A 16933-nucleotide genomic window follows, 5' to 3' on the forward strand; every position below is an offset into this window, starting at 1 on the left:
TCATCACCACCACCGCCCTCTGGTTTAAATCTTTTGCTAAAGGAAAGGATTCCCATCTTTAGGTCTATTCCCATTCCTTCTCGTTTCCCTTTAAATTCTTCATCACTCTCTAAACACCCGGAGATCTCCCATGCTTAGTGCTGAAAACCAGTTTAGTGTCTTAAGTGATCAATTCCATAAATGGCAAACTTGGTGAAATGAAATTACTTTGTTTAAGAAATGCCATAGCAAAGTGGCTGGAGAGAGACCACCCCTCCTAAGTAAGCCCAGGGAGGACCTACTCTCACGCTGAGATGTGCAATATACAGGTTTCCCTGGAGGGGGCGGTGTGGAGTCGTATCTTCTCTAGCCCTCAGCTTGCTTCGTTTTCGCATTGTAACAATTGTTTGCTTGGATCAGAAAGATCCTGACCAGTGATTCAGCTGGGGACACAGGTCAAGAGGTGAACATCAGCCGGGATGGATGGCGGGCGAGCCAAGCCTTAGGAGCCCTCCTGTTTGGCACCTAGAACTGGGGCATCTGTCCAGATTAACTGTGGAGCTTTTCCAGAACAGCACGAACTTCTTCTGGGTGGTAGTTCCAGGGGCCAGGTTTACCCTGCAAAAGAAATGAATCAGCATTTCCAACTCGCAGGAAAATGTGAGTTTACAGCTTAGTTGAGAGATCTGGGCTGGTAATGTCTTTGTGGGCGTCGTCAAGAGGGTGCAGTCAAGGACGGAGGACAGAGGCCCATGAGGTGGATCAGATCACAAGAGAGAGTGTGCAGAGTGCCCCCCACATTTAATGAGGAGACTGGATAGAGAAGCAGGAGGAAAACCGGAGCGGGTAACGTGAACAGGAATAAAAAGAGAAAGGGGAAAGGGGTCTATACAAATAAGCTTCTCTTCTGCAGACTGGCCTTATCCTTATCTTCACTCTCACATCAAGCCCTGCCCACTCTGCATCAGACCACCTCCGCCTCTCCAATCCCACAGCCTCAGTTCGAACCTCTTCGTGTCCTGTTTGGGCAGCTGCTGCCACACGCCCTCCAGTCCCTTCTTCACCCAATAGGACATGATCTTTCTAAAGTACAGATCCAGTTGTGCCTCTTCCCTGCTCAAAACTCTCCACTGGCTCTCTCTTGCTTTAAGACAGAAGCCAGGCTCCTTGGCCCCAAATGGGCCTTTTGTAACGGAAATGCCCCCAATTCTCCATTCGCATCCTGCCCGACATGCCTCAGTGCCTCTGCCTAGCCTCTCCCCTGTATCTGCAATGGTTTTCACTTACTGTGTTTGGCTGGGTGGTTCCTTAGCCTTTAAGCCACAATGCCTGCCCTTCCCCAGGGTCCAGAAAATTTCCAGTCTGAGAGCCACATCTGTCCTGATGCCTCACACGCTTTCGTTTAAAGATCATCTGTGCTCTCTTTGTGCTCTAGCAGCAGAACTGAAGCATTTTGGCCCACAAAGTCAAAAATGTTTACTATGTGGCCCTTTACAGAAAAGGTTTGCTGATCCCTGCCCTGGAGTGTCAGGGCATCGGGATTCGGTGACACTCTCTCGTTTCTTCCTCATCCGCCCCAACTGGGAGCACCTTGAGGTAAGGCATGGGTCATCTTAGATCCGTGCTCGGGCTTTCAGCACTTGCACAGGGCCTGAGCCAGGCTAGGGACTTGGTACCCAGCTCACCTCTCCCACGCCACCTTCCTAGCGTGTCTCAGGGGAGGAGAAAGGAAGAAGGACCCGAATCCTCATGCTTTGACCCTCAGCGCCCTGAGGACTCATCTGCAGGTTGTTGGCTGCTTGACCCGTGAACAGAGAGCATACACATGGCTGGGCTTCAGTGCCCGCCAAGGCTTAAATCCCTTCAGCAGCCACAAAACTTAGTTATCGTCCTCTCGGAGGAGGCTAACAATACCCACGGGGTCAGTGGCTGTGTTTACTTCCCTCGCCCTCACCAGGCTGAAGCTTGGAAGGGGAACACCATCACCAGGAAAGAAACCGGGACTTAATTCCTGTCCTGAATTCCTGCTTCAGCATCTCCAGCTCCAGACTGCAGAGCTGGTTCTCTTCGGGCCTCTACACCCCCTTCCAGGTTCAGACCCTCCCACTGCCATCCCATCCCAGAGGGCTGAGAATTGAAATCAGAGCCTTGTGCAGTGTGACCTTGGGCATGTGAGTTCCCTTCTCTGAGCGTCGTTTATGAAATGGAAGCCCCATTCTCTCTCAGCTTCAACCCAAACCAGGGCTGGGCCAGTCTTCGGGGTTCAGAAGGCAGCCTGGAAGCTACACTTCTGGCCTAAAATCTAGGGGCTTGCTTGTGTGTTATTTCATCCCCCATGGGTGGGGGCCAGTAGCTCCATTTTGCAGTAGAGGAAACAGAAGCTCCAAGAGGGAAAGGACTTGCCTGTGGTCACGGGCCTGGTAAATGGCTGGGCAGCGATTTGAATGCCCGTCTGCCTGATCCAAAGCCCTCTCTTGGCCCTTGCCCTCCCTGGGCTCCCTGCCCCAGGTCACCACCTTGTACAGGATCCTGCCCGCCTGGAGCACATAGAGCCTCTCGGGCAGCGCCGCGTAGAGCCGACTGCTCTGGTTCTTCATTGTGTCCACCACCACGGGGCACTGGGGGCTCCTGTCCAGCAGCAGGTGGGCTGCCCGCAAGCGGTCCTGGAGATTCTGGTGATTCTTGATGTCCACGTTGTTCTTAAAAGCCCAGCCATCTAGAAGAGAAGGGCCAGGCAGCAGGCCCCACAGGCAACATTTCTTGCAGGCTAAATACCCACCCCCACTTGTAACTGAGGGTCCCAGATGGAGGACACCTGAATTTTGGCTCTGTTGACAGTTTGAGCTAGATAATTCTTTGTGGTGGGAGCCGTCCTATGTGTTGTAAGGTGTTGAGCAGCCTCTCTGGCCTCTCCAGACCAGAGGTCAGTAGCGTCCCCCTGCCTTTAGGTTTAGAAATGTTTCAGGCCTTGCCAAATGTCCCCTGCAGGACAAAAATCACCCTCAGTTGAGAATCACTGCTGTAACACCCTCTCCTTCAGGAAGCCTTCCCTGACATGCTCAGCTGTGTGATAATGGGCAAGCTCTTTAAGTCTCTTTAAATTCTCTGTTTTCTCATCTGTTAAATGGGTTTAACAGAACCTACATTGCAGATGGCTATGATGCTTGCATGAGATAACTCATACGGAATTCCCAGTACCGTGCTTGGTTCATGGTAGCTGCTTAAAAAATATTGGCAGGTTTTTGTCTGACTGCCCCCAATAACAAACAGGTGGGGGAAAAAAGCCAGTTTTCATTCTATACTGCAGATGTTCTACACTTTGCTCTGGAGATGATACCCCCAAACCAAACCCATTTAAGACTGCTTAACTTTCTTTCTTTCTTTCTTTCTTCCTTTCTTTCTTTCTTTCTTTCTTTCTTTCTTTCTTTTTTTTTTAGGCCACATCTGTGGTATATGGAATTTCCAAGGCTAGGGGTCGAATCAGAGCTGTAGCTGCCGGCCTGCACCACAGCCACAGCCACAGCCATAGGCATGTGGAATCTGAGCCTCATCTGCAACCTATGCTGAAGCTTACAGCAATGCCAGATCCTTAACCCACTGAGCAGGGCTAGGGATTGAACCCACATCCTCATGGACCCTATGTCAGGTTCTTAACCTGCTGAGCCACAATGGGAAATCCAAGGCTGCTTAACTTTAAATGGAAGGGGATTTTCTTTCTTTCCTTTTTTGTTTTTGGCTGTGGCATGCAGCAGCCTGATGTGGGGATCTCAATTCCCCGACCAGGGATTGAACCTAGGCCACAACAGTAAAAGTGCTGAGTCCTAACCACTAAACCATCAGGGACCTCCCCTGGAAGGGGATTTTTCTTTTTCTTTTTTTTTTGGAAGGGGATTTTCAATTAGCCTCACTTTTGTATTTAAACACAACACAATTATGTTTTGATACACAATCAAAATACAAAGTACCGTAGTAAACTGATACCAGACATAGCTGGTATTTCACACGCAATGCATGACGAATGAGTAACATCCTTAGTCGTAGATGAGTTCTTACCTACCGGAGACGGTACTCACTAGCTAATGGACCCACAGGTTGAAAAAGGAACTGTAAACTGCTGCTGGCCTTGCCCTTCGACTTGTCCTGCATCTGGGAAGATTGGAACCCAGATAATGTGGTCATAGGTTCTTTCAGAAGCCACGCAGCCTGCGTTTACAATAATAGTTGCTTCCCAGGGTAATGTAAGTTACTGAAGTCTCTTAGCACAACTGGCTCTATCTCCTCCATGTTTCAAAGTTCTCTTTGCTCTGAAACCTTCCCCTAAGAAAATCCAGCTCTCAGGAGAAATTCACACCAAGATAAAAGGGCCTGGCTACAGTTTCAAGTATTTATTATCTGTCTCAAGAGAGCAAATCTTTGCTGATGACAGTAACATCAGACTTTATGTGTATTATGTCTAGAAGGTCAGTGTTGTCCATCCATTAGCTCACTGGAAGTTCACAGCAGCCTCTGTGGGAGGCCAAGCGGGGCTTCTCGTCCCTACCCTGCCCCTGAGAACGAGGAGGCCCGAGAGGCATGGTGACTAGCCTTCCCATCTTTGTGAGTTCCCTGGAGACAAGAACTGCGTGTACCTTTCATCTCTATATATCCCTAGGCCCGGCATAGGGCTGGGCACATAGTAGGTGCTTGTTAAACCCTGTTGAAAGAGTTGTTCTGTGAGATAGGTGTGATGATCCCATTTTAGTGGCACGGAAGTGGGCATGGCAGGTAGGTTGCCCAGGTCGCATGGCCAGACGTGATGGAGCTAGGACTCCCACTCAGGTATGAAACTACAAACTCTGTGTGCTTTCCACCACTCTGCATACTTCTCCATGATTTACTAGACAAACAAACATGTTGTAACACTAGCTGTGTGCAAAAAAAGGAAGCCAACTGATGTGGGTCCCAGACCCCAGACCTCCTAGAATTGGTGGACAATGGCTTTGTACGTTTTAATTCCTCTTTTTTTTTTTTTTTTTGGCCACACCCATGACATGTGGAAGTTTCCAGGCCAGGGATCTAACCTGAGCCACAGTAGTGACCTAAGCTGCTGCAGTGACAATGCTGGATCTTTAACTTGCTGCACCACAGAACTTCGGTGTGCTCTTTAATTCTGAGGCTCAGGCCTTACCTACTTCTGTCTGATGAAGCAGGTACCCTGGGGAAGGGGATGGGGAGGAGGAAGAAACGCTCAAACTAGCAATGGACAGCAGAGAGGGTACCCAGCACAGAAACCGGTGTGCGTCAGGACTGGGACAGGAAGCCTTTCCTCAGTGGCTTGAGGGGAACAGCACTGGGTCCAGGAAAGGGTTAAATCTGCTCCATCTGATTCCGGGAGAAATGGGGGAGGAGGCAGTTATCAGGACCAGAAATAATTTCTGTGACGGCCAACCCTTCTTGAAGTTTGCAGTTTGTTCTTTGAGAGATTAAAGCTGAATCCTCTATGACCTGGTTACTCCAAATGTGGTTCCTGGACCAGCAGCCTCAACATCATCTGAGGAGCTGGTTAAAAATGCTAAGTCTCAGGCTCCTCCTCAGCCCTGCTGAGCCTGAGCATCTTAATAAGGTCACCGGGGGTGGGGGGGGGTCCTCCAGTGGTGTAGGGATTAGGGTGTTTTCACTTTAGAGACTGAGCAGCGCTGCCCCCACAGTTACATCAGCTTTGGCAGAGCTTCAGCCCTGAGGACATCAGGGCATCACCTCTGTGGTCTTCTCAGCCGTGGAGACCACAGCCACCTGTAGGGGTGCCAGCTCCCTTTCTTTACTTGATGGCTGCTGCTCTCCCAAAGGGGTATTTGACAAAGAGACACACTGTGGTTGCCTTTGCTCTCCTGTTACCTATGCTCTTTACTTTCAATTTTATTTTGGAAATGTTCAAATAAACATAAAAGCAGAGAGAACAGTGTAATGAACCTCCATGTACCTATTACCCTATGCTTTTTTTTTTTTTTTGCCTTTTTAGGGCCTCACTGCAGCATATGGAGATTCCCAGATTAGGGGCCACATCAAAGCTGCAGCTGCAGGCCTACACCACAGCCACAGCAATGACAGATCCAAGTCACATCCACGACCTACGCTGCAGCTTGCAGCAATGCTAGATCCTTAACCCAGTGAGCAAGGCCAGGGATCAAACCCACATCATCATGGATACCAGACAGGTTCTTAACCTGCTGAACCACAGTGGGAACTCTGGAATATGCATTTTCAACAAGCAACCCAGATGTCTCTAGGGACCACACCTGGGAAAGCACTGCTGAACCAGCTTTGCTGATAACTAAGTAATAACAATCTCTACACTTACTACACTTGGATAAGCCAGCAAGGCTAATACTGACCGAAACACTCACTTATTCTCCCAGCTTTTACTGAGCTCTGACTCTGGGACATGGACTCTGGCAGGCGCTGAGTGACAGGTGATCAAAACAGCCTCGATCATCTTACGGGAAGGTGGGTGAGTAAACAATGCTCGTTCCGCTCAGCCACATAAGCCTCCTTGCCTTCAATCTCTGGGTTTAAGACTTGGGCCAAACTCATGGGTTCAGTCCCCATGAAAATCAGGGAGACAGAGATGTGTCTGACCATCTTGCAAAGTCCAAGGTGCTTAGACCAAGCCATAGGTGTTTCAGGGAAGGACATGACTGCCCAGCGTAAGGATTTTCTCACAATTAGAGCTGTGCAGCAGAGGAACGGGATTCCCATGAAGTGATGGAGATGAGTTATCGCCTCTTAGGAGCCAAAGGGATCCCAGCCCCAGGTGAAAGCTGGCCCAGAGCAGTGGTTCTCAGTGTGGCCCCCAGTCTACAGCTTCAGGACCACCGGGAGCTGGTTAGAAATGCAAATTCCCAGGCCCCACCCCAAGATCTAACTCAAACTCTGAGGTGGGGTCCAGCAGGCCATTTTAACAAGCCCTCTGGGTGCTTCTGGTGCCCACCAAAGCCTGGGAACCGCTGAGGGAGATGCAGCACAATGTTCCTTTGAGCCTGGGACAGTCTTAGGATGGATTTTACAAATAGATATAGAGCTGCCATTTTCACTTGTGACCTTTCAGGTCTAAAGTCTTTGTAATTGTACTCATATTAGCTCCTCGCCCTGGATTTCCCTATAGATCCATTCAGAATGTTGGATACTCTCCATGCTAGACCTGTCACCCCAGGTTTTCTGCTCTGTGTGCCTTGTTGAGAACACAGACTGTGAGTTAGCGGGTGGTGGGTAAGCCTAGCAGGACCTGGGAGATGGTGGGTTCTCAGTGAATAGCGCTGTCTTCCTCTCTCCTCCTGTCCTTCCCCCCACCCCCAAACTTGAGCAAAGAGGAGAGAGAGGGAGGGAAGTGATAGAGGCAGGGGATCTTTTTTCTTACCTGATGCATGTGCTTCTTCAATGTAAATGATGAGAAAATCTGCTATGGAACTAAAATCTTCAATAAGTCTCTTGAATTGGTCAAATTTGAAAATAAATGAAGGTCAGGTGCAACTTCCGAAATTTAGCACTAGTGGCCTGTTGCCTAAAACAAATGGGACCATCATCAACCAATAATCAATACGTGGCATTTTTTCTTTCTTTCTTTTTCTTTTGTCTTTTTTAGGGCCGCACCCCTGGCACATGGAGGTTCCTAGGCTAAGGGTCAAATGGGAGCTATAGCTGCTGGCCCATGTCACAGCCACAGCAACGCCAGAACCGAGCTGAATCTGCAACTGACACCACAGCTCAGGGCAATGCCGGATCCTTAACCCACTGAGGGAGGTCGGGGATTGAACCCGCATCCTCATGGATACTAGTCAGATTCGTTTCCGCTGAGCCACGATGGGAACTCCTCTTTTTCAAGCACCATCTTCACTCCTGCTTTCATTTTATTTCCTTTATTTCCCCTCTAAAATGGAGGCAGGTCACACCGCGGGGTGGTGGTGGGGCAGAAGCCTAGAGAGCATGATTTAGTAGAGGCTGGAGCCAGTTTACTCCTCTCGAAAATGAGGGGATTCTATCAGGCAGTCTCAGTGGACCACCTGCACTCGCTGGGTGGTAATTCAAATAAGTACAAGGAGAGTCTCTTTCATGCAGTTTATAAGCTAGGCACACACATCTATTCTATCACTGATGTGCTCAGTGTCCCACAAGGTGGGTGATTTTTTCCCCCTGCTTTTTAAACTTGCTTCATGTCACACAGCAGGTCAGTGATGGAGTTAAAATTACCACTCTGGTTTCTAGACTCTCAATCTGGTGCTCTTTCCATTCAAAGCACTTTAATCTCCTCATCCACAAATGGACAGAGTAACAATACTTACCTTATAGGACTGTTCTGGGGATCAAATAAGTTAAAACAGATAAGGGCTTGGAGTTCCTGTCCTGGCTCCATGGTTAACAACTCCAACTAGGAACCATGAGGTTTTGGGTTTGATCCCTGGACTCACTAAGTGGGTAAAGGATCCGGCATTGCCGTGAGCTGTGGTATAGGCCGGTGGCTACATCTCCGATTAGACCCCGAGCATGGGAACCTCCATATGCCAAGGGAGCAGCCCTAGAAAAGGCAAAAAGACAAAACGAAACAAAGAAACACAAAAAACAAAACAAAACAAAAAACAGGTAAGGGCTTGAAATGGTGCCTGCCCATAGTAGGTGCTCAATAGATGTAATCTTGTCTATTCTTAGCTCTCATTTCCTCCCCGAGCTGGGGAAGGAGAGAGTGGAGGGGACTCCACAAAGGAAAATGAAGCATGGGAGCAAGAGTGGTGACATTGGCTGGGCCAGTGCAAAATGAAAATGCGGGGCCTCTTCTTCAAAAACTGGAGGAAAGTGCTATTAAATAGAAAAATACCAAGTTTCCTTCTGTGGTATCTCCCTTGACCTGGTGGGGTTCTATTTAATGTCATAAGCCACCCTGGGCAGAAGGCTATTCATAGGGTGGATACAGATCCTCACAAGTCACTCAGGAGCCCCTAAACTCTGTGCCCATGTGTATGTGTGCTTGTGGCCACTGGATGCCAGCTTTCCTTCCCTGTAGCCACCAGACCAATGCCTCATGCCCTGGCCAGGAACATAGAAACTGAGCCAGACATATCACCTTCCCACCTGCCCATCACCCTAACCCACAGGATATTGCAACCTCTGGGCAGGGATAGACTAGGTGCCTTGATGGGGGCATAGGAACAAAAGGCTTCTCCTACCAGGTCATCCCCAATCACTTGCCAAGTTGCTCCACGATGCTGTCAGCCCAGGCTGGGGGTGGTTGCCTCCCATGCCCCGCTATGAGACACTGTAGGATGCCCACACCTGACCCTGACCGTTCCCATCTCTGGATCCAGGCCATCTCTGGGGCCAGAAGGTGGCAGCAGTCATGGGGTGGGAGTAGGAAGGAGGTTGGATAGACCGGGGCATTAGGAGGGGAAGAGTGGGCCTTGGAGAACAAATCTGGGGGGAACAGAGAGGCTGTGGGAGGCAGAATCCTGTGGGAGCCAAGGCTGCGAGTCCCCGAGGCATGTTCCATTGTCCTCATAGGTGTCTCTTACAAAATGCACATTAAATAAAACTATTAAGAGTTTCAAGATAGCTACTGCAAAGCGTTCAACCCCAAGCCCCTTCGGAAGGTGGCACCACCCTGTGGGCTTCACTGGTCCCATGCCTGTGAAGCCAGCCCTGGCTGGGGACCTCCCATAACTCCCCGAGCCTAAATGGGGGGTAACTCTAGGGAGCTGCCGGCACCCTGTGGTTACTCATGAGCAGACCCGACATTGCTGAACCTTACCGTACACCTGTTAGAACGTGGTGGGTCCCTTACTGTGACATGGCCTGTTTAAGTGACTGTACCCTCGAGGCTACGCATTGTCCCTGAGAGCAGGGCTTGTTCCTCCAGCTTCCTCAGATCCCTTCCTCCGAACTCACTCTCATTCCGTTATAAGCATTTATTCAGCACTCATAACAGACAAAGTTCTCGGCCACACACTGGGGACTCAGCAGAGAGCAAGACCGCCTGCATGCAATGCGAGGTCTGTTTAATGGGAGAGAGGGCATCAATGAAGTAATTTCAAATTGTGATGTGTGTCACAAAAGAGACTATGAAGAAGTGACCTACTTTAGACAGGGGGGTCAGGGAGGCCTCTGAGGAGAAGTCATGTACCCTGAGAAACAGAAAAGAGCCAGCCGTGGGCAGAGGGATGAGGAGGACACTCCAGGCACAGGGGCTCCATGTACAAAGGCGGGACAGCGCTTGGTGCACTCAAGGACCTGCGAGGCTACTGTGACCGGAGCCAGGCCAGGGGGCAATGAGAGATGTGATGGGAGCGGTAGGTATGGGCCAAGGCAGACAGGTTCTTCTACACCTTGGTAAAGAATCTGGATTTTTTCCCCCCAGATGCAAGGGGATATCATGGAGATATAAAGCAAGGATGGTGGGTATTTGTTGTAATTTTGGCTGCCCAGCCTCTAGCCCTCCTTCCTATCTGGAAGTCCCTAGTTTATATACTATTGATGGGGGAGTGTGCCCAGCCTTGTTCTATAAAAGCAATTTCTGCTCCCAGCAGCCAGGGCACAGGCAGCGACCCAGGCTGGGCTGATTGGGCCCTCCCATAGAGTTATTTCGATTCTGTAGTTAGTGGGATTGTAGAATTCATCCATAGCCCAGTGGTCGTTTCCCATCAGAGATGGTGGAATCCTACAAGGGTGATGGATTCCATGGCAACTGCAGTGCCAACAGCTTCCAGGCCCAACTGTTGATGCTAAAAGATGGTCCAGGCCTAGCGCTCCAGTTGTGGGTGATTCTGTGGAGGCTGCAATGTCTTTCTAATACACTTTGTATTTGTATGTGTATATGTGTGTGACCAAGACAACCAGCGTGAGTTTCTGTTGCTTGCGAGCCTGAACTCTGACGGCTACAGTAGGCCATGTGATGGAAAATGATCAGTATACACTTGAAGATCACTCTGGCTGCTCGGTGGCGAAATTCCTGAGGATGAGCATAGAAGTGGGGCAGAAGCAGTTATGGGGGAGCTGGAGAAATCCACATGAGAGATAACGGGAGTCTGGGCTAATGTGTGTGCGGTGGAGAAGGGAAAAGCTAGAACCGGCAGGACTAGTTGATGGATGAGGAGTAGAGGGCATCTAAACTTGGCTTGTGATTTGTTTGGTTAATTATTCCTTCACCTTGTTCTGCAAAGGATCTGAAGCAGCTTACACATGTATTTGTTTTGCATTTTAGGGCCGCACCGGCGGCATATGGAAGTTCCCAGGCAAGGGTCAAATTGGAACTGCAGCTGCCAGGCTATGCTCCAGCCACAGCAACACAAGACCCGAGCTGAGTCTTTGACCTACACCACAGCTCACAGCAACAATGGATCCCCGATCCACTGAGCAAGCCAGGGATCGAACCCACGTCCTCATGAATACTAGTCGGATTTGTTTCTACCACACCACAATAGGAACTCCCGTAAAAAATTTTTTTAAAAACCATGGCGCTCTGGGAGGCATACAACAGGTTCCATGCATTCACTGTAATGGAGCTAATATTTGACTCTGAGTTTCCAGGTGGCCAGGTAAAGGGAGAAGCATGACTGCTTATGTATTTCTCGTTTTTCAGTCCATGAGGAGAAAGCGGGCCGGTTTCTCTGGAGATACAGAGTTCTCCTTGTCCTTGTCTCACAGATTTCCCCATAAGAGGCCCGAGGAAGCATTTGGTTGCATCTGACCCACGTAACAGGATTGCCCAGGCCTTGGCAGCAGAAGCACAGAGGCCAGACATGGCCAAGTGGCAGGCCCCTGGCCTCCAGTGACCTCAGGGAGTCACCCTTCAGATAAGAACTGAGGCTATTTAAGGTCAGGACCAGTGATAAATATGAGCTGTCTGGAATTTTGGTTTTAATTAGATAAAAAATTTCAACATCTACTGATTAGGACCCTGTAGAAACAGAGCCACTTGTTTAATTATTTATAGGGTGGCTGGGGGCAGTGATCAGTATGGAGGGCAAAGTTTAAGCTCAGTTCCCTGCTTTCCTGGTAGCAGAGAGAGGAAGAATGGGTGCGAGGGGGTAGCTGTGCTAGGGGCTGGCACCCTGCCCAGGTCTGCAGGCCACAGTGCAGGGGGCACCACTGCGGACAAAGACTGTCACGTCCAGCTTGATTGTATAAGTGGGAAAACAACTCTCAAGTAGCACTAGACTTGAACCCCACCTTGGGTAACTTATTGGCTGACCCCCAACCCAGTAAATGAACCCCCACGCCAGGCTCTCTCAGCAGAGAAAGCCCGTTTGTTGTTACTAGATGATCCCTCATAAGTGTACTTGGCAAGATCTTAGAATATTTAAATAAGGGCTGAAATAAATCCCCTTTCAGAGGAACAGGTGCCAAGAAAACAAACCATCTGGACTTGCCTTCTACACAACATGCCGGTTCATGTTCTGGGTGCATGTGTGTCTGAGAGTGTACACATGTCTCATGTGTGCATGTGTGTGTACCTGCAGAGGATAACAGGTGGCTGAGAGTTTCTCTGAGCTTCTGTTGTTTTGTTCAATAACAGAAAGCACTAGCTGAGAGTCAGAGGCCTCAGGTTCTGGCTCTGATTCTGTAAGAACTCTCTGTGTGACTCTGAGCAAGCCCTTTACCTCCTGGGCCTTTGCATCTGAAAAATGAAAGGGTTGCTTTAGATTATCTAAAGGGGCTTCCAGGCCTTCCAGAATCAGGGCTTCTTTCTTTTTTTATCTTTTTGCCTTTTTGCCTTTTCTAGGGCTGCACGCACAGCATATGGAGGTTCCCAGGCAAGGGGTCTAATCGGAGCTGTAGCCACCTGCCTACATCAGAGCCACAGCAACGCAGGATCCTTAACACACTGAGCAAGGCCAGGGATCGAACCTGCAACCTCATGGTTCTTAGATTCGTTAACACACTGCGCCATGAAGGGAACTCCCAGATTTGTTTTTTCAATGAACCCCAACAGCCATCCATGAACACCTCCTCTGAGCCAGGCTCTCAGCCAGATGACAGGGACTCAGAGTTAGGTAAGAGGAATTTATAGTTCCACAGAACAGACAGATGTAATAACCAAATCTGTGTCATTGCTGAGACAGGGAGACTCTAAAACTATGAATTTTGCCTGCAGGGCTTGGAAGGTTTCCTGGAGTTAGGCCTTGAAGAACAAATAAGACTTTCGATGTTCGAAAGGGAAGAATCTTTCTATCAGAGAGAAGGGCAAGAGGTTTTTTGTTCATGGTTTTAAACCATAGTGCAGGAGTTCCTGTCATGGCTCAGCAGAAACAAATCTGACTAGCATCCATGAAGACACAAGTTCGATCCCTGGCCTTGCTCAGTGGGTTAAGGATCTGGCGTTGCTGTGAGCTGTGGTGTAGGTTGCAGACGGGGCTCGGATCTGGTGTTGCTGTGGCTGTGGTGTAGGCCAGTGGCTACAGCTCCAATTCGAACCCTAGCCTGGGAACCTCTATGTGCTGCAGGTACAGCCCTAAAAAGACAAAATAATAATAATAATAATAATAATAATAAAACCATAGTGCACAAATAACCTCTATTTATTCAACAAACATGGCAGTAAGTGATCACTGATAAGAGCAATGAGAATAACAGCTAATCTCTATTGTGTGTCTACCTCGCACCAAGTACTGTGATGGGACCAGGCTAATTTGCTGAATTTTGGTCATCTAGTGATTAGAGCTGTGAAAGCCAACTTGCCTCATGGATGGCCCATTTGCAGGATTTCCTTGCTTATTTAACTGTTCACTTTCCAGTGGCCAATTTAAAGACTGTTCTCTCGGGAGTTTTAAGACTGTTCTCTCGGGAGTTCCCTTTGTGGTGCAGTAGGAACGAATCTCACTAGTTACCCTGGCCTCACTCAGTGGGCTAAGGATCTTGCTGTGAGCTGTGGTGTAGGTTGCAGATGCAGCTTGGATCCTGCGTCGCTGTGGCATAGACTGGCAGCTGTAGCTCCAATTCGACCCCTAGCCTGGGAACCACCATATCTGTCTATTCTGTGGAACTATAAATTCCTCTTACCTAACTCCGAGTCCTTGTCATCTGGCTGAGGGTCTGGCTCAGAGGAGGTGTTCATGGATGGCTGTTGGGGTTCATTGAAAAAACAAATCTGGGAGTTCCCTTCATGGCGCAGTGTGTTAACGAATCTAAGAACCATGAGGTTGCAGGTTCGATCCCTGGCCTTGCTCAGTGTGTTAAGGATCCTGCGTTGCTGTGGCTCTGATGTAGGCAGGTGGCTACAGCTCCGATTAGACCCCTTGCCTGGGAACCTCCATATGCCGTGGGTGTAGCCCTAGAAAAGGCAAAAAGGCAAAAAGACAAAAAAAAAAAAAAGAAGCCCTGATTCTGGCTCTGACTTAGTCACTTACTGGCTCTGTCACCTTTGCTCCTAGTTTCTTCCATTTCCCTTTTCAAACAAGAGGATTGGATCAGAGGGTGTTCTTTGGAACCAATGTGATGATGACAGGATGTTCCCCTGGTGGAGAGTGGGAAGTTGTATGTGTGTATTAAGAAAATTAGTCGGTGCTGTGTTCAAGTTTTTTCAAACTTTGTTTTCTAAGCTTTAGGCCTCTCAGTGCCTTTTCTTTCTCTTTTTAAAAACTATTTATTTATTTATTTATTTATTTATTTATTTAGTCGTGCCCATGTCATGTGGAAGTTCCTAGACCAGGGATTGAATGAATGCCATAGCAGCGAACCAAGCATAGCAGCGGCAATGCTGGGTCCTTAACCCACTGAACCACCAGGGAAATCCTCTCAGAGCCTTTCCGTGTCCATGTGCACGATGAGTTCCCAGGAGGAGAGCAGAGTGTGCAGCATCTCCCAAACTATTTTGACCAGGAACTCTGTCATAAAGCTTATCTGTGGGATTTGGGTTCCCAAGAACATGCTTTGAAAAGCCACTAGATGAGCCTGCTGCCTCAGGGACCTTGTCTACTCTATTAGCTGCCTCTAGACTCTGAGAATTCAGAGGTGAATCAGACACAGCCCTGTCCCAAGGCTCCCCACTGAGCAGGAGGTTAACATTTGTGCTTGGGCAGCCAGATGCTGGGGAGGAAGGAACAGTGTCCAGGAGAGCGGCACACGGAGAGCCACGGGTTCAGAAGGGAAAGAGAGTGGGCCTTGCTGTAGGGATCTGAGCGGGCTTCGCAGAGGGAGGCATGAGAGAAGGACCCTGACAATGTGGGGAACTCAGATGTTGGCCACAGAGAAGAAGCACCAACACCACCAGCAAAAGCAACGACAAGGGAAAGCGCAAGGACCAGCAGTTGACCTGGAGGCAGTGAAGCCTGAGGGGAAGCCTGTCGGTGAAGTTGAGAAGCCAAACTGCCATCCGTCAGGGAGACCTCCGCACAAGGCTGAGCCAGGACTTCATCCCACATGCAGAGGAGGGGGGCGCTGCTGGAGGTTCTGGGCTGGGGTGCCAGTGGGCCAGGGGAGTGCTTGTGGAAGGGTTCACAAGCCATTCACAAGTTGGGTGGGAAGAGAGGGCAAGACGGGAGGAAGAAGGCCTGGCAGGCGGAGGAGCTTCCCATGAGGACAAAAGAGAAAACTGAGCAGAGGGGTCTTTAAGAATCCAAGTAGAGCTGATTTGCCTGGAAAAAAGAGAGCGAGATCTTCAACAAATATTTACTGAACCACTGCCAGGAGGCAGCCGCAGCCAGGAGGAGGCGGCCGTGGGTTCCAGGGATGGTCTCCACCCGCACAGCGCTTGCCGGCTAGTGAAGGAGACAGACGTTAATCAAATACACGTAACTGCAAACCACGACGGGTGTGATAAAGAACGGTTTAGGATGTTAACCACAGAGGGGGGAGTAACAGAGGCCGGAGGAGTCGGAGTTGGCTTGTCCCAGGAAATGTCATTGAGCAAAAGTCTGAAGGATGGACAGGAGGGACTAGGCAGAGAGGGTGAAGAGCCTGCCAGGCAGAGCGACGGCGCAGTAAGAGCGGTGCTGGAGGAGCTGACGGCCAGGGTGGCTGGTCTGTGATTTGAGTGTCAGGGCAGGTGGTGAGGCCACTCAGAAGAAGAGAAGCCAGAAGAGGTCATAGTTTCAAGAAGCGGGAAGGGGACCAGAAGCCAACAAGGATCCGTGGGAGCAGCAGCATCCTGGACTTTCCAACCCACCTGCCCGCCTCCCTTGAGCGCCCAAGTCCAAGCACCTCTCGAGCTTGGACCACCCTCCTGACCTTGCATGAAGTCCCAGATGTGGCACCTCTGTCCTGACAGGCTGACCACGGGGCAGTTTGGGGCCAGACCCCCTTCCTCAGTTTTGTCCTCCAGTCGTTGCCATCGGACCTTCAGCACAAACCAGAAATACTGGGCACTGAAGAAGGTGGGGATCCAGTTCTCGTGGGAGAAGTGAGGGTTCTTGGCCATGCCCGTCTTCTGGCTCATGGCCAGGATGTCCTGCTTGACTCTCCCAGGAAACAATGTCATGAGCACTTTGCCCATGGCCACGTGCAGGGCCACCTGAAAGAGCACCCAGAGCCTCTTCAGCCACAGCCCTGGCAGGGGCAGCTCCATCTCGGCACAGCCAGAGCTGGCTCTGAGGCCGGTGGGCAGAGAGGCCACCTCCAGGCCACATGGGGCGGAGCTGAACAAAGGTGCTGGGTAGCAGTAGCCAACCAGGACAGGAGGAAGGTACCAGGACAGAAGGTGTTCGCCTGCCTGTTAATGGAATGGAAAATTCCAAACCAGATGCTAAAGGTCTGTTCTAATGATCATTTCCAATTCTTTGTCTTAAGCTTTGAGAGATACTTGGGCTGGGAGACTTCAGCTCTGAAATTCTCCCTCTGAGACATTTTAAAAACAAAAACTTGAAAAGGTCACATTTAAAAGGACTCTGTCGTTGTTTAGAAAGGTTCTGTTGCAAGCAAGTTCCAGTGTTAATTATTCTTTTAATAATATAAGTTGTTCTTTTACTACTGAAAGATATTTTTTCCTACTCGGCTTCTA

The 16933-nt window shown here is 49.6% G+C and overlaps 2 protein-coding genes and 1 non-coding gene across 6 annotated transcripts in view; 1 reads left to right on the forward strand and 2 right to left on the reverse strand.

The window, feature by feature from the left end:
* The window catches only part of HSPB11 (heat shock protein family B (small) member 11), a 58538-nt gene that overhangs the window by 37646 nt on the left and 3959 nt on the right, over positions 1-16933 (forward strand). For 2 of the 4 annotated variants that reach the window (XR_001309433.2, XM_013999369.2), the window contains one exon: positions 6375-7383. Coding sequence is in view for 3 of the 4 variants with exons in the window: in XM_013999369.2 (XP_013854823.1) it covers positions 6375-6425 (51 nt within the window). In the remaining variant the exon portion in view is untranslated. Of the gene's footprint in view, positions 1-6374; positions 7384-16933 lie in introns of those variants that run through there. The other 2 variants (XM_013999370.2, XM_013999371.2) reach the window with 2 other exon arrangements.
* DIO1 (iodothyronine deiodinase 1) lies at positions 515-16516 on the reverse strand. Its single transcript, NM_001001627.1, is given in 4 exon segments — positions 515-597; positions 2496-2695; positions 7373-7516; positions 16165-16516. Coding segments are annotated over 4 exon segments (750 nt in total). The 5' UTR covers positions 16502-16516; the 3' UTR covers positions 515-528.
* On the reverse strand, positions 3751-3822 carry TRNAK-UUU. Its single transcript has one exon. It is a non-coding gene; the product is annotated as a tRNA-Lys (tRNA).

This window comes from Sus scrofa, chromosome 6 (assembly GCF_000003025.6).
Source record: "Sus scrofa isolate TJ Tabasco breed Duroc chromosome 6, Sscrofa11.1, whole genome shotgun sequence".
NCBI classification, from domain to species: Eukaryota; Metazoa; Chordata; class Mammalia; order Artiodactyla; family Suidae; genus Sus; species Sus scrofa.